General features: G+C 55.0%; 4 protein-coding genes across 4 annotated transcripts; 1 reads left to right on the top strand and 3 right to left on the bottom strand.

Annotated features, from left to right (window-relative positions):
* Positions 1-5,827: 5,827 nt before the first annotated feature.
* On the top strand, positions 5,828-8,205 carry C8A04DRAFT_30602 (uncharacterized protein; the record flags this gene model as incomplete). Its single annotated transcript, XM_062781437.1, has 5 exons — positions 5,828-5,880; positions 5,970-6,325; positions 6,400-6,569; positions 6,620-6,728; positions 6,785-8,205. 5 exons carry the CDS (start codon positions 5,828-5,830, stop codon positions 8,203-8,205), a joined length of 2,109 nt encoding a protein of 702 aa, XP_062635129.1.
* Positions 8,206-8,428: 223 nt separating this feature from the next.
* Positions 8,429-12,557, bottom strand: C8A04DRAFT_30601 (uncharacterized protein; the record flags this gene model as incomplete). Its single annotated transcript, XM_062781436.1, has 3 exons — positions 8,429-12,213; positions 12,289-12,339; positions 12,395-12,557. The coding sequence occupies 3 exons, from the start codon at positions 12,555-12,557 to the stop codon at positions 8,429-8,431; spliced, it is 3,999 nt and encodes a 1,332-aa protein (XP_062635128.1).
* Positions 12,558-12,832: 275 nt separating this feature from the next.
* On the bottom strand, positions 12,833-13,907 carry C8A04DRAFT_13771 (uncharacterized protein; the record flags this gene model as incomplete). The annotated part of the gene is made up of 3 exons (XM_062777846.1): positions 12,833-13,131; positions 13,252-13,563; positions 13,742-13,907. The coding sequence occupies 3 exons, from the start codon at positions 13,905-13,907 to the stop codon at positions 12,833-12,835; spliced, it is 777 nt and encodes a 258-aa protein (XP_062635127.1).
* A 310-nt stretch (positions 13,908-14,217) lies between these two features.
* Positions 14,218-16,094, bottom strand: C8A04DRAFT_30599 (MFS peptide transporter; the record flags this gene model as incomplete). The annotated part of the gene is made up of 4 exons (XM_062781435.1): positions 14,218-15,140; positions 15,207-15,650; positions 15,711-16,015; positions 16,072-16,094. 4 exons carry the CDS (start codon positions 16,092-16,094, stop codon positions 14,218-14,220), a joined length of 1,695 nt encoding a protein of 564 aa, XP_062635126.1.
* Positions 16,095-17,131: the final 1,037 nt, after the last annotated feature.

Genomic DNA, 17,131 nt, shown 5'->3' with positions numbered 1-17,131 from the left:
GGTTGAGCCGATGCGGATTGATTTACTACGACCTAGGCGATTCTTGCATCAAATCTGTTGCCGTAATTATTTGAATCAAGACGCACCTGGCGAGGGACTGTGACGATCCCTTGGAACCGGCTACCGGCCATTCACGTCCGCAGTTTATATGCATCTCTTTTGAATCCACCACCTATGAGGAAAGACATTGTTTCCTGCCACAACAAACCGATCCTTTGCACTGCAACACAGCCCCGAGATCGGCAATGGTTCGGTCTGCCAAGCAACACAGTCCGTTATTCCTAAGGTTGCCCAAACAAGGCTTATTCCACACACTGATCCCAGGAACGTTGTTGCAAATGTTTGTTTGTTGGTGTGGTTCGAATACGGGGCCTACATGCAGAATAAGCTACAGCACAAGTCAATGGGAGCATGCAGAAACGGAAGGCCGCGTCACCGGGCTTATAGTTATTGCAAAGGTCAAGATTTTGTTTTCGCAGCGTATGGACATTTTTCATACCATGACACTGCCCGTGAGGCTCAACCCTTCAGCATCAGTGACGAACGGTAAGCTAATAAGTCTATATGAATGTACAATTGTCAAGGTTAAGACGAGTTGATGTAATAGAGATTGCCTGGAACTGGTGAAGTGCGCATTGGAGTACGATTCGAGATTGTCTAAAAGAGGGGCCGAACAAAGGAAACTGCTAATAACGCCCCGCCCGTTCCCCCACTTCTGAGAGTTTCTAATGTCCTCCCTTCATTGGGTGTCACGGCTAACGCCCGATTCCGAGCCTTGTGTCTAGTTGCCTGAGCTGCTTCTCTTGCTCCCACGAGGCTCGCAGTGCCGGTTCCAGCGACACAGGTACTATCGCCTTTGGGTGTTTCTAAGTTCACGCAGTGCGAAGACTGCCTCTATCTCCTCTGACGTGGCCGCTAGGTCACGTAACACACTCGCACGAGTCCGTAGCAAATGAAGTACTCTATGCTCAGCAGTGCCGTTGAGGGAGCTTTTATCAAGCTCGCCGTGGGAACCCCGCTGGATTGGATCGTCGATTTGGGCCACACTCTCTGTTGATAGTTGACGGGCGACCAAATGTGGAAGCGCTCTTACTTTCGACAAGGCATCACACCGCCGGGGACGGGGAGGGCCGATTTGGGGCCTGTACCGAGGAGAGTCCAGTTCCAGAAATACGTCCTTCAATATACCACTGGCTGCCTCCTTCGGGACCCCTAAATACACGAGCATCTGCTCCGAGACGTCCAGGGTTTTTAGGAACCCCGTGGAAGACCTGGCGGACTATGGACGTGGCTGGCGCTGCGTCGTTGGCTGCTGTTCCGTTTGTGTCGTCCATGGCTGGCACTTCCACAGAACGCGTGTACTCCCACGTGTTTTTATTATCCGGACTCTCACTAAGACGGCCGTTTCTGGAGATGAATTTGGCATGTCTCGGTATGACGGTCTCCAGGGACATCTCGTTCATACTCATTGTGTTGGGGAGTCCCGTTCCGACCTGTAAGTTTAGGAGAGTAATACGTGTACCGATCTTTTCGTCAGCCGGTGGGGTTCGAGGGAGGTGTTGTGGCGTGAATGGTGTGCTTTTAGCGCGGTCGCGGGAGTGGGGTGCAAGTCTGTTGGGTATCCTTGCTTGGGGTTGATTAATATTAAGACTTGGGGAACACGTCGTGGAGGGGACTTACCGGAATGTTTTCGTCGAATGCTCTGTGAGGTTCACCGGTGGTCAAGAGTGGGATGGGAAAGAACGGGGTTTTTATATTAACTTGGAGGCAGCCCACAGGGCTCGAAACTTGGAACTCAAGTCGCGAGCGCTTGGAGAGGCTGTGGCATCCAGTGAGCAAACACGTATTCCATGTTCACTCAAACGGCTTGAGCCGTAAGTACCTCCCCAGCCTTTCTTCATCTCTTTGTTCACTGAATTCCAATCAATGAGTCGACCCGCCGTCACGAGGTCTCTCTATCGTTTGCGTTTCTTTGGTTCAGGATCATTTGTTGCAGACCACATGGTTCCATGTTTGTTGGGAAAGGGGGTTGCGAGGCTGCGAGGCCTTTGGAGGAGTCTTGATTGTTCACCCGCCAGCCCCGCTTCCGGCCTGGTTGGCCAGGTTGCCGGTGTGGCCAGCCACCGGCAACCTGGCGCGGCGGTTCCTTTAACCACAGGTATTCCGGAGGCTTGGCGCATGACCGCCTTCGTCTTCAAAGCCTTACCCGGATATTGAGGCTGCCTACCAATCAGCCGGCGTGGGGGGGTCACACAGTATTGGCCTTTGTCTTGAGCAGGGCACTTACACGCAGGCCGCCAAACCCCCACCCAGTCCTCAAACCCATCTTTGTCTTGGTGACTTGGTTTGGGCAATTCCAACCAGTTTTCTATTTTTTCAAGTGACTGGAGGGGGCCTTTTGAAATGGTTGATTCTGCACCATCATATCGCACCCGTTTTGGATGGGCCAGGATGGCTAGCGGCTGGTAGCCTCGCCCGGCGGTAAGGTCGCTCACCCGGAGGTTCACTTGGCCAGATGTTTTTCGGAGGCCTGGCAAGCGAGCGACAAAATACTTAATTAAGCCGCAGCGCAGAATGTCACGATCAGGAGAATCCCCGGCTTAACAGGATGGCGTTAAGAGGGTCTTGGAAAGGCTGCTCAGTAGGTTAGGGAGGTATGTAGGCCACGCGTTTGCAACGCACGTCAGGGCACTTGTTGCTACCTAGGACCCTCACCTACCGTACAGAGTCTTTTAGACCTTGGCCCTTGTACGATTCGCCGCGTTTAGCAAAGACGCAGGAACCTAGATAGTCTACGTAGTTATTAGAATAACATAAGGTACAGTTGTCCTAGGGGATTCTAAGCGTTCTCTAGTAAGTATCCTACCTTCGCAACATTGTACAGCTTGTGAATATTGTTTAAGCAATTGGTGTGATCTTTCTGGTTCAGAAAGTGTTCGACTGCCGTCAGTACTTTAAGGGCGTTTAAGTAAGGTGATTACCTACGTTTGGGTTGTATCAACCCCTTTTTGTATTAGGCTCAATGAATAGTACTGACCTGAGGTTTAAAAAGTACTAGTAAAGCTTTTGCAATGATGTTCTTTGAGACGCAATCCAGGGTAAGTTTTGCTTTTGGGGTCGAGGTACTCTGGGCCGTTGTCATAAACTTCGAGGAATGGCTATTGGAGGCTGTCCATGAGGTACTTAGGGTGATTAGGTACGTTTAGATACTTAGAGATGGTAGTGGCATTTCAGGGGAAGTTAAACACAAATCCTTGAATAAATTATAATTTGTCAGAATGATTATAAAAGTACTAAATGATTATACTAAAGAGCTTATGACGATAGTCACAGGTAGGGAGGTATTTCTCGGCGGTGTACGCTCTCTCCTGGGGGGTTGGCTCTACGACTGAGGAGACTCAAGTCGACAAGTATTTTAAAGTTGAGAGGGTTTTGGAGTACACCGAGAACAGGGGATGCAGTACCTGGTCAAGGGGGAAGAGTATAGGAAGAAGTACAACACTTGGGAGTCCGCTGGGCATTCCGAGCGATGTCTTGGGGTCCCGCAGCGGTTCCACCACGCAGCTGGATTGCCTCTATCTTGTGTCCATTTCAGCTGAATTTGATACTTGGGTAGCCTGCTAGAACTTGGAAGCAGAGTAGACGTGTGTAGATTACTAGACCAATGCCTACCTGCAGGGTGGGATTAGGGAGTTGGGCAGTGCTGTACGAAGTACCGTGGCGGTGTGGCAGTGCTCAATGGTGACATTCGGAGTCTTGGTAGGATTCTGTTCCCAAACTTGACTGGCCAAGGCGGTCCTCATCTTCAACTCCATCTCGCAGCTTTGAATCGATGCGCCAGTTTAGTCCAAAAGCACATCAGTCCTACTGACCTTACTGTGCCGGATGGTCGTTACGCCTCCATTCAAATTCATCTAAAAAGCAGCTTCGCATTTACCAACCTGTTCCTCAGTCGCGTCAAATCCGCCCAAGAAGACTTCCAGCAAGCTGTTGAGCATCTGCAGCTTCAACAGAAGGACTCTTGGCCGAGCGGTAAGGTCGCCCTGTACATGCTGTATGGATTGGCCACCACGTACCACAGGCTGCGGGAAGGCGAGAAGGCCAAGACAGCGTTAGATGAAGTTCTGGGCCTCGCGTTTGATATATTCGAAGAATATGACCCCAGAACCGCCGAAATATATGCCAGGGCCAAGGCTGTTGCCGAGAGGACAAACATGAATCTTCAATATCACAACGCTGCCATTTTGGCAAGCACGGCCGGTAACGGGTCACGATGAGGGTTACAATATTCGGACGCATCCTCTTCAAGAACAGATGGACGCACGACTGGAGACTACAACCAAATCGCCTGTACCTTCACCACCACAGCAACCAAAAAAACGAAGATCATGCGCACCTTGAGAGAGGCCCGCTCCTACAGCGAATTCTGCTCTGAGATGGCCGCCAACTTCCCAGAGGTCCCCGACGAGCTTATCCAGAACCTCTGGAGGAACCAAAACAAGGTATACAGGAGGAGACCCACCCCCTGCGATGAATCGGACAAGGCAGGGCCTCACCGACGCCGACGAATTCACCGGCCGGGGTCAACACCCCACAGCCGCCGTTTCCACACAAATGAGGTTTAATGACCTTTACCTCTCTTCTCCGGCGACGTGAGCGCTCGCGTGTCATGGGCCGCTAAAAAGGTTGTGGTTGATGCGCGTCAAGGGGGGGCGCGGCGCCAGTATATCTGAGTTCCCTGGGACAAATAGTAGTCTCGCGAGTGATACATCGGAGTCTCCTTTTCCGCATAATGGGAGGAGGATAAGCGGGGGGATGGAGCAGCACGGGATGGAGGAGCACGGGGGGAAGCCAGAATCGCGAGGAACGGTGGTCGTGCTGTATGAGGGGACGGCGAATGGGAGGTTGGAATTGCCGTCGATTGTGTTGTCATCAGCGGAGAAGGAAGAGGAGGTTGTAGTAGCATCGGGTCGGGAGGGAGGTTCCGGAGGTCCAAGGCTCCTTTACACTATGACGTATAGTGTGAAGACAGTTCATCATTAAGCCTGACCTGGATGTTGACTCGGGTCACCGACGGGTTGTCGTGTGAAGTTTGCATGGAATTGTTTTGCCCTCGGATCCCGACATGTAGGCCGTTGATGATGCATCGTCTCGGGTCTTACTTAATCCCCTAGACCACCTTTTCGCGCGATGTAAAAGACTCTCACACCTTTTTGTCTCTCAGCCGATTGTAGTAGTGTATTATGGGTTTTGGAATTGGTTGATCCAGCACCATCACATCAAGTGGTGTTTTTGACTTCACGAGAGACATGATCTACCGCACTATTGCGGGGACTAACTCGATGTGTGAGAGTGAGACAACACCCCAGTGATGATCTGGTAGCCAAAGAGTCAGCATCACGGCAGGGCTTTTCTTACTTTCGCGGCATTTCTATAAAATAATTACTGATTTTGACAATGTTATTCTCCTTTTGCCGTTTCGTGTCCCCTTCTTCATACATACACCATTTCGACACCTGTAATGCCCCTTACAAGTGACGATTGAAGGCCGCAGCACGCCGAGCACGGCCCTTGCCCGTACACGTGTTCATCACCATCAACCCACATTCTCCCCACCCTCGTCGCCAGCTGTGTCGTCACACGTCATGTTTCACTCCAGCGGTGATCCGGAATGTCAATAAGTGGAGATTCTGTGATGGCCTAAACCGGGACAAGATAAGAATGGCCAGGGCGCCGGTTCTACTTTCCGCTCGGCGCATTCTCTCTTTCACTTCTTCGAGTGATTGTTTTCAACCGGTCTCACCCTGCGGCACACCCAGCACACCCCATGGCAATCCCCACGACGGTTGACATCGTCATCATCGGCGCCGGGCCGGCCGGGTATATATCTTCCCGTAACCCAGCCCTCCAATCACCTTATTCCTCGCAGAATAATACCAAATAACTTCTTACTAATATGTGTCCAATAGGCTCGCCCTGGCAAACTGGTTCCGCAACTCGGGCATCACCGTCTTGCTCATTGACAAAAAGCCCGGCCCAACCCAGCGGGGTCACGCGGAAGGACTCAAGAGCACGACGACAGAGATTTTGGGGTCGTTTGGACTGGGACCGCAGGTGGAAGCGGAGGCGTGGCGGTTGGAGGAGATTGCTATTTGGGGGGTGGATGGCTCTGAGCAGGATCGAGCGGACCCAGATGGAGGGAGTGAGAGTGGATGGAGTCAGGATGGGGAGAGAAAAGCAAGGGGTCTTCGTCGGGAGAGGGTGATGAAGGATCGAGTGGAAGAGTTGGGGTTTGGGACGGTCCGGGAGACGATTTTGCAGCAGGGTGAGTGCGTGTTTGCTCGTTGGTGGACTTGGAGGGTTGATGTGATTTGGGAAAGAAAAGACTGACGGGAGTAGCGAGGGTTGAGTATCATATGCTGCAGAACTTGCTCGGGCACGACAACATCGACGTCCGGTACAGTACGTGTCCGGTCTCGGTGGATATCGATACGTTTTTGGGACACCATAAAGAGGGGTACCCGGTTACGGTCGGGTTGGTGTCTGCAGATGGAGTGGATTCAGCTAAGGTATGTTTATTTCCCGGTTGTCCCTTCATCAGCTCTTACTGACCGTTCAGGCCGAGACCATCCGAGCCAAGTACATTGTCGGCTGCGACGGCGCGCACAGCTGGCTGCGAAAGAAACTGGGCGTGGAGTTTGAGGGAGATCTTACCGACTCCGCGTGGGGTATGTCTGTAATTACTCACTTCTTAAAATCGGGAGTAAATACTAACCGCCCCTAGGTGTCGTCGACCTGATCCCGCGAACCAACTTCCCCGACATCCGCCGCATCAGCTACATCCGCACACCGTCAACCGGCACTATGATGCTCATGCCGCGCCCGCACCGCGAAGTCCGGATTTACGTTCCACTGCCGAGTCCACCCTCCGATCCAGCAGAGCCCGTCCCAGAGACGACGCTCGAGCAAATCCTCACTGCGGCGCAAGACCGCTTCCATCCTTATACTCTAGACCTGGATCTCTCTCCGCCACCAACCAACCCTTCCAAGACGTGCTGCGAGAAAACGATCGAAGAAAAAAACAACATCTCCTGGTGGTCAACCTACCGCGTCGGCCAACGCGTCGGCACATCCTTCTCCGTCGCCAACGAGCGCGCCTTTCTCGCCGGCGACGCTGTGCACACTCACTCGCCCAAAGCCGGGCAGGGGATGAACACGGCGATCCAGGACGCGTATAACCTGGGCTGGAAGCTGCGGATGGTGTTGCAAGGCTCTCCGGGGAAGAACTGTGGTGGTGGTAGTGATAAAGCGGAAACAGCTGTAGCTGGCAAACTGCTGCGAACCTACCATCTCGAGCGCAAGAAAGTCGCTGAGGACGTCGTTGCACATGATCGAGGGTATCTCCAGCTCTTCACTAAACCATCCTCACAACCCTCCTCCGCATCACAATCATTCACGCCACCTTTCCCAACCGCGTCTGAAAGCGGCAAAGACGAAGACCAAAACCAAAACGAATTCCAAACTTCGTTTCTCACCGCCATGCAATTCAGCACGGGTCTGTCCATCCAATATGCACCCTCCTGCGTCGTGCAACCTTCCCCGTTATCCTCTGCTTTAGACTCCCCCATTCTGAAAGCCAACCTTGCACCCGGCAAACGCCTCCAGGATTTCCAAGCCATCTACCACGCTGACGGTATTGTCGAGCGGATTCACAACCGGCTTCGTGCCACTGGCCAGTTTCGTGTGGTTGTGTTTGCGGGGGATGTAGCTGACCCACTTGTGACGAGACGGTCGTGGGAGTTGGGGCGGTTTTTGGTGGATCCGGATAATGGTTTGGGACTATTGACTGTGCCGAAAACTACTGGTAAAGGGAAAGTGGCAGGAAAGGGGGAGGACTCGATAACGTGGGAGAGCGTGCCGGTAGAAGTGCTGATGGTGCATTGTGGTGATAGAGCCGAAGTGGAGTTGCTGGATTTGCATGAGGTATACCGACCGTGGAGCAGGGATTCGGGGGTGGATTATTGGCGGGTGTTGGTGGATGAGGAGGGGGGGTTGGGGCATGGACGGGTGTATGAGCGGTTGGAGATAGATAGGAAGAGAGGCTGTTGTGTGGTGGTAAGGCCGGATGGGTATATTGGGGCGGTTGTGGAGATGGGGGATTCTGAGGGGGTGAGGGGGTATTTTAGGGGGTTGGGTATGCTGTAGTTGGGTAATGTTTAATGTTGATGTAAAGGGCAATTGGCAATGTTGTGTGGGGGTTCAATGTGAAATGTACCCCTGAGTGTTGTTTACTTTTGCCCAAATCGGAACTAAGTAAATATTACTCCATAATCGTAAAACACCAAGACACTAAATTAACACACTAACACTAACCCATTAACGATAACACTTTATCTCCTCTCTCGTAAATCCCTAATTAACTGACAAATCACTTCTTACACCCCCCCTTATGCCTCTTCCAATCCCCCCTCTGACACGCCCGTCCACAATACTTCACCCCCCCACACTTCCCACACGCCTTCAACGTCCCCCCCTCCTTCGCCACCCAGCTCCCACACCCCCGACACTGCCTTTCTCCGTCCCCCGCCCCGCCAGAGGTAACCTTCACCTCCTCCCTCTTCACTCCCAGCGGTCCGGCCAAGGCACTCGCGAACACCGGTGCAATGGCTACCCTCACGGCATGTGGTTTCAGAATTTCCCACAACGACAACGGTAGATCGGAGTGCGCCCAATCAGGGGGGAAACTCCCCTTCCCACAATCACAAAAAACTTCCTTATTCCCCTCCCAGGACACAGGGGCCTGCCACGTCCCGCTAGATCCAGCCTCGTTGTAAGCACAATCCCCACCATGCTCCCAGCCGATACGAGACCTCTCAGCCCAAGCAGGCAACACCCCCCTCCAAATCCCCTCCTCCTCCGCCTCCACCACAAACTCCGTCTTCTCCGTATCATCCTCAACATCCCCATTCTTAACAGCATCCCTCACAGCCGCCATCACCCCCGGCGAAACAACTACCACCGCGGCATCCCACAACACCGTGCGTCGCGCCGTGTCGAGGTGCAAGCGGGATAGGAACAGGAGGATGTCCCCGACACAGCAGAGTGTGACCATACCGAGGTTGCGGGCGATCATGGCTTGGAGCTGGCTGCGGAGGTAGGAGCGTTCGGCGGAGGATGAGTCGGGGGATGACTCCGGGGACGATGTGGGGGAGGGTAAGGAAGAGGAGGGGCGGAGGATGTAGAGGCGGGATCTGGATTTGGAGAAGTGGGTGCCTTTGGTGTTGATTTTGGGTTTTGTGGGGGTTTGGGTGTGAGCAGGGGGGGAAACCAACCCTGCGGCGTGCAGAAACAGGGCTTGGAGGGTTTCTTTGAAGGACAGGCGGGCGTTTTGGGGCGGAGAGCCGATCAAGGGCCGGAGTTTGAGGGGGTTGTCGAGGAGTTGGAGTTCGTGGGCGGTGAATAGGCGGGCGAGGTGGGGGGTCAGAAAGGTCAGGGGGTTGTCGTGAGGATTGGTGTAAGGCCCGAGGGACAGAGCAGGTGTCGCGGAGGAGAAAGTGACGTAAGGCAGCGTCCAGCAGACGGGATTCTGCGATCCGTTTCCTGCCACAGGCGCTATAAGCAGAGCGGTAAACGCCTTGTGCGGACGCTCCCACGGGTCTGAGACAACCCCCGCGACCAGCTCGACGTACGACGACGACCGCGCCACCCGCACTCTGATGCCCTCGTCCACGGCAAACGGGAAACGCACCTCCATCGGCGCCGCGATCCCAATTATCACGGCCACATGACTCGGGTCGGTCACCGTAACTGAGATGGCACTGCCGCTTAACAAGGCCGCTTTGAGCGCGGGCGTGAGAATGTCCAGTCGGGCAGACAGACCGGATAGGCGGAGCTGCGGACCGGCGTGAGCCGTGATGGTGAGTTTGAACCGGGGGTCAGTGGTTGACGGAGAGGAAGAGACCAGACTGCGTGGGGCAAACCCCGGGATGACGACATTGCCTGTTTGGTTGGGCAGGTCAGGTGTGATACACACAGCATCGAAGTCGGTAACAGCCACGCGGAAGACGCTCAGCTCTAGGCCGAGTTGGCGGATCAATGTCGGGGAAGAAGTCACAGGTGTGCTTTGGATCGCAAATCCAGCGAGCGGCGGGTTGTCGGGGTCGATGAACAGGCTCCATGACGGGACGCGGAAGGACACAAGCAAGGGGCTGGTGCCTTGCCAGCCGGTGGGATCCTCGCGGATGCTGACGCGGAAGGAGTTGGAAAAGGGTGTGCCGCTGGTGGAAAGGGTGCCGAACGCGAGTTGCACGGCTGGAAAGAAGTTTTCCCAGCCATGGAGAAATTGGTCTAGGGGGGCCCGTACGACGCCGTGGACGGGGATTGTGCCAATAGCTTTGGCGTCTGGTTGTGTTAGGGCGGAGAGGGCTGATCGGGGGACTTTTAGGGTTAGGACCATTGATGAGGGCATGTTCTGCCAGGCCAGAAACCTCTTCCAGGTCTCGTTGTCGTTGTCCCCCCTGGATGTTGCCATCACCTCAGCCCTGAAACCAGCAAAGTCGCTAAACGTCTCGACGGAATGCACCTTCAACAGATGCATGTACAGGTACAGCTCCTGCAGGTAATGTGTATTCATCATCGACCCTTTCCTCTCGACAAGCTCGAGAAACAGCCCCATGGCATGGTCCCAGTCTGTCGCGACACGCCCGCGGATGATCTTCAGCACGGCCGCGAACCCCGCCCGCGTGTAGGTTGGCAGTGAGGCGCCTTGAGCTTTGCTCAGGGACATGTTCGCGAGCAACGCAAGGACATTCTCGGCCGGGTACAGCTGGTTGTAAACACGGCACAGCACCACGGCCAGTTCTTCGGGGTCGATGTGCAGAGGCTCTAGGCCAGGTCGACCAGACTGGGAAAAGGGGCGTTTCCAGGAGATGCGTGTGTGCATGGGAGCCTGGTTCTTGGTCTGCTCGTTGGGATCGTTGGCGTTACCACCAGAAATCCGCAGCTCCAGCGCCTGTTCATCACCCACCGGCCACGGAGAGGTATTCGTCACATACTCCGCCGGCACAAGCCCCAGCAGCAACGACACCGTACTTGGATCACTCCCAAGGACATCCTCCAAGTGCTCCGCCGAGTTGGGCGGACGAGTCTGCGATTCCGTGTACAGTGTCGCGCCGGCCGACTCCTCACTCAGCAACGGCGAAACAGCCGCCAGCAAGTTCCACGCCCCCAGATGATCCACCAAGTTCGACGTGTCAATCACGTTGAACTGCACCGGCGCATCTCCCTCCCGGCCATACTGCTCCTCCTCCAACACCAACGGCTTGAACCCTCCATGCCGCATCCGATACCACCCAGCACTCCGACTCGACCCCGTCATAGCGCGGTGCTGCAACGTATGCGCAAACAGAAACGCATCGCCCGCAAAGAACCGCAGCTTGATCCTCCCGGCTGCAACAACCGCCCGAAAAGCATCGCACCACATTCCAAACTCCCTCTTCGCCGTGTTCACCAGTTTCTCCAGCCTGTCCCCTTTTCCCTCTCCTTGTCCTTCTCCTGTTCCACTTGACGACCCCTCCATCGAGACAACGGGCAAATACGCACACCCCAAATGAAACCCCTCCAACGGCCCCAACCCATAATGCACCCTCACCGTCTCATCCGGCGACCCAAACATTGGATTCGCCTTATTACTCTCCAGACTCCCCAAATCCACACCCGACTCTAAGTCCAAGTGTCCACACTCCCAAAACAGCCTCCCCAACTTCCCCCCATATCTCACTGCCTCACCCTCAACCGCAGCTGGCGTGGAAGCTCGCACAACGCCTAACACGGACGTGGACTCCGCGCCGACTTCTCTCCCATGCGCCCCGGCCTTGCGAAAGAGGGATTTGAGCTCGGTTTGGGTCTCTTCGTTGTTTGTCGTAGAGGCGGAGGCGTAGAACTTCCAAACGGCGGCTACCGAGGCGATTGTGGCTTGGGTGGTGAATTGGATGAGGGGGGAGTAAGGGTTGGAAGGGGAGTTCCAGGTTGTGAGGGAGGTGGAATGGGAGAGGAGGGTTTGGGCTTGGGTTTGGATGAGGGTTAGGGTTTGGGATTGGGTTGTTGCCGGGCCGGGGAGGAGGGGGTTGTAGTAGATGGACCAGAGGGTTTTGTTGAATTCGGGGGTTGAGGAGCGCGTGTTGAGGAGCAGGGTGATGAGGAGGATGTTGCGGGCTGGTGGATGGATGTTAGTACGTGGATTCAGGGGTGAGATAGGAAAAGGGGGCAGGGTTAGGGTTAGATGCGTACCGAGGATTGCAGGCTCGACATCGCAACAGGTGATGTCCATATCTCGAGAGGCTGGGTCAATGGGTTAGCTGGCATAAAAGCTGATACCATGAAAGGAGGAACTGACCATCGCATTGCGCGGTAAACAGGATATTCCGCACATCGCCGCAGCCGAGCAACAGCATGTCCGCCTTGAGCCCCGGCGGCAGGCCCTGGGTCAGACACACCGCCGGCGTGTTGCCGACGGGGTAGAAGTGAAACCACCGGTTGGCGTAGCCGGGTGTGAGCATCTTGTTTCTTGGTGCTGGGTGTGTTCTTGGGATGTTGAAGAGGAGAGGTCAAGAGGCGGACTCTGCTCGGGACCGCAGCATTTAATGAACGACAGCTTCAAACGCGTAACATCCGTTTGGTGAGGCCTACCGCAGGGGAAACTAGGAAGAATGCGAGCACCCATACACAAAAAAGCCATTGATTCATTCATCCTGAGACTCACCCTTTCTCACAGCCCTTTAGTACAGTCCCTTCTTCCACTTAGTTCCTTACGCCTCACCATCCCAAAAAAAAACTAAACCCTCTCAACAACCCTCCACCCCACCCCCCCAACCCTAACCTCATCCCCCACCGCCGTCACATGCGCCAAATACGTCGCCACCTCCGTCGGCATCTCCAACCGTGGATCCCCCATCCTAACTGTCGTCACCCACCGCTGCGTCTCCGCATTCCACACCACCCGCTCCACCGCCAGCGCGTCTCCGTCCCGCGCAAATGCCTGGCAGTACTGTCCCAGCCGGACTACCAGGCCGCGTTTGATGGGTCCGTTGGACTGGTGGGGGGTTGAGTCCATCCGGAGGGCGATGCAGGTTACTTGCTGGCCGTTGGCGTTGGTAGTCTCGGGTTGGCCGGTTGGTGCACTTCCGAGCACACTCCCCAGGTCTGATAAGCCCTTTGGTCCGGATACACCCCCAAGTTCGCCCCTTAGTTCACTCCCTAACTTGAACGCTCCACCTCCACCGCCAGCAGGTACATCCAAAATCCCTTCTGACCTCCAAATCTCTTCATACGCTGTCACCGCCCCAGTAGCGGGGTTCACCATCCGTCCCGTTTCAATCGTGAGAGCAGGATTGGCCGGGTCGGTGACCATATCCCCCTCGTCCACTACACCATCACACTCTGCCAAGCGGGAGTCGATCCAGTGCGCCCAGCGGCCGTGCTGGATGGGGTTGGTGCTGTTGTCTGTTGTATGTGGGGGATCGACGGAGGATGTGCCGGCTATGGCCCAATCTAGGCGGTTCAGGTCTGTGGGCGGATGAGTGAGGGTTTGCTTCGAGTTTTGACATTACGATTGCATACGTTTGGTTGACCAAGCGCAGACACACAAGGGGAACACTGAAAACAGTGAAAAATGAAAAGAATAAAGATGCAAGAAACATCATGTAAACGAAACAAACAACCGCGCGGGCAACCGCAGACTCACCGCTTACAACGCCCGCATTGCCGATATCCGCCCCGTTGGCCTCAGTCCCTTTCAGGATTCGCAGGTCCACAAACCGCCGCGCCGGTGTCGTCAACACGATGGTCGAGGTCGGCTCGCTGGCTGCGTCTGGGAACCAGCGGATCGATTCGCGGATGGAGATGTCCATGTTGTGGGTCTGAAGGAATTAACTTGAACTTGATTGAAGATTCAGGGTTCAAGTTGATTCTTGATTCAAGTGGAGAGTGAGTGGGTTAACGTTGAAATGGTTTGCGGGGAAATGAACCCTAACCCTGGTTGCCCTGAAATGGTACATACAACTCAACAAACAACAGGATGTCAGGGAGACCCTTTCACATCTTGTCTTCTTTAAACCACCCGTCCGGTAAAAGATGGGACTAGTAGTAGTGCTTAGTGGAATACAACTCCTTTCGTCCGCGACTCATCCTTGGTTCAACTCTAAACGCAAACACACCCCCCTAAGACCGCTCCTGACCCTCCTCAGAAACCTTATCCTCATACAACGCATCCTCCTCCTTATCCAAGTGCCTCAACGTCGTATACATCACCGTCCCAATCACAAACACCGCTATCGCCACGCCTACATACATCCACAACACCTTCGGATCCACACTCACCGGCACCAACGCCAGCGCCAGCGCACTCCCAATGGCAACCGTCAACAAATACAAGCTCTGCACAAAACTCTTCAACTGCGGTGGCGAATGAGTGTACGCAAACTCCGGGCCCGTGGTGTTGAGGAAGATGGACGCAATCCCGAACAACACGTACAACGGCGTCTGGATCGCGATGTGCACGTTGTTAGGTAGGACCGTGCCGTCGGGTTGTTGGGCGGCTGCGCAGGCTAGCGGGTGTTCGAAGCACGGCGGCGCGGAGTAGATGAGGTGCTGGACGATAGCGGCGTAGGCCATGCCGAGCCCGATGGTCGCGAAGCCGATGGCGATGCGCTTGACAGGCCGGAGGACGATGCCACGGCGCCGGAGCAGCGGCATCACGATGCGGTCGATGATGGGGAGGAAGACTAGGATGGAAACTGTTTCGAGCGAGCGCATGAAATCGTTGGGCACCCCGTGGCCTTGCATCATGGCTGCTTGCGAGACTAGGTTGGAGGAGAGCTGCGAGTAGCAGACCCAGATGACGGGGTAGAAGGCGAAGACTTTGCAGGCGTTGAGGGTTTGTTGGACGTCGGACACGAATTGGTCGTTCCAGGGCACTAGTTTGGAAGTGAGGCCGTGGGCGGCGCGCCAGGAGGGTTTGGCCGCGTCGAGGTTGCGGTGGCGGATGATTTGGCCGAGGGCTTGGAAGGCGTGTAGGATCACGGAGCCTTGGGGTTTGCGGACTACGTAAGTCTTGCGTCCGGCTACGAAGATACTGACGGCCACTGTGAATAAACGTTAGTGAAACCGGAGCTAGTTGATTAAGGAGGTAAGAGACCAGGGAAACCCACCGCACAGAACACACCACGTCAGCAAAAACGGCGCCCAAAATCCATACCGCTTCTCCATGAACGGCGTCGCCAGCCCCGACAGGGAGCCTACCTCAATACACCCGTAGTAGATTGTGTAAATGCGGTTATACGTCACCGCCGGGTCGACAATCACCTTCTGCCCCGTCTTCACGTCGATTTTAGTAACCATTTCCCGGTGTGCGTACTGGTCGCCAATCATCGGCGCGACATTTGACTTGATACCACCCGTGCCGAGACCGATCGTGAGCAGAGCCACCACGAACGCTGCCAGCCGGCCGTTGGCACTGACGGCTTCCATCGTAGACGGTAGGGCGGTTGTCCACAGAATCAGCAGGCCGATGGAGTAGATGCCAGCGAAGAGCACGATGGCCCGAAACCGGCCCAGGTACTGGTCAGCGACCACCGCACCAATGATGGCCGTGACTATGTCATGTCGGTCAACTACTTTCCACTTTCTTTATGCATCAAGAATCGATAACATACCGTACATAAAGAAGTTACTCAGCGTCGACAGCGCCGTGGCCGTCGTCCGTGGCTGGCCGAGTCCATACGCCGTCGACACATAGTTCTGGAACAGACTGTTGGCGCCGTAGTACGCGAACCGCTCAAACAGCTCGACCACTGCGACGATGAACGCCGACTTGGGCACCACGTCGCTGACTCGACGGAGCGTGCGTTTCTCTTCCTCTGTCGGTGGGAGGCCGTCATCGAGCGCTGCGATCCCAGCTGCGGAGGACGAGGATGACGACGGCGAGACGGCGGTGACGTGTTCGTCTATGCCGCCGTGTCTATGTGTGTTAGTCTGTGTGTGGGGGTGAGTAAGTGAGTGGTGATGGTTACATACTTGCCGATTTCGGATGCAGACATGACGACTGAGAACGCGGAATTGGCCCGCTGCGATGTCAAGCGGTACGCTGAATTAGGAAGGTTGGCAGTCCCCGCTGAGATTGGTTAACCGTTGCAAACGCAAATCCTCAGAGACAGACACATGGTCCACCGTCGCGTGGCATTGCTCTGCCATGATGTTTTAAAGATATTGCTCCATGTCCACTGCTGCGATAGCTCGCCCAGGTTTGACACAATCTGCACTTGTGATGGTGTAATTGATCAGGGCTGGGGATTTGCTAGTCTCTACCGGAGATCAAGGGTTTGGGAGCACCAACGCCCCGAAATGTCTGTTGGTTCTGTGGTCTAACCCTGGTTGCTTGAGAATATGGGAACTCGAAATTCTGAACTCAAAAACAAGGGATTGCGTTGAACGGAACAGCCAGTTGTAACTACAACTCCAAATCCTGACCATCGCCTCAAATGCAACTACTCTTCTCGACTTCGGCGATTATTCTGACATGCATTCATCTGTTGATGCTCTGTCTTCACAATTCGATCTCAGCAATACAATTCAACGCCCAAACCACGTGCGACCAAACAAGTCCGAAACCACGACCCTTTTTCTCCGACTCACCCAGCCCAACCCCAGCTTTTTCACCTTGGGAGCGCCTTCCCTCTTAGGCTCCCCCGCTTTGGCCGTTTGGCGTTTCCCGTGCTATTCCTGAGAGTTCGTCGCGGCCGGCATCAAAACGTGGGGGCACACCTTGGCTTCCTGGGTGTTTCTTTCTGTGCTGAGTGTCGGAGGTGGCAAATCGTGGCTCGGCAGAGCCCCCAAAGTTTGGCGTGGGGTGCATGAAGACCGGAGACGACCGGTTGCCCTCCTTAGCCGCATGTGCTGGTCGTCGTCCGTGGTTTGTCGTCACGGTAGAAAGCTTAACGGTTTTGGCTCTTGTTATCTGCTGCAGTGAGATTCGGGCCGGCCGGGATATTCCGCGCTGACGAGGTGTCGACTTGTTCGCCCTGTGCCTGTCCGGCTTCAACACCAGAGATATTACCGGCCGGGGAAACCCGACACT

The sequence above is a fragment of the Dichotomopilus funicola genome, assembly GCF_033296635.1.
Source record: "Dichotomopilus funicola strain CBS 141.50 unplaced genomic scaffold C8A04scaffold_53, whole genome shotgun sequence".
NCBI classification, from domain to species: Eukaryota; Fungi; Ascomycota; class Sordariomycetes; order Sordariales; family Chaetomiaceae; genus Dichotomopilus; species Dichotomopilus funicola.
The sequence above is the reverse complement of the archived record's forward strand: the minus strand, read 5'-3'. Positions and strand labels throughout refer to the sequence as shown.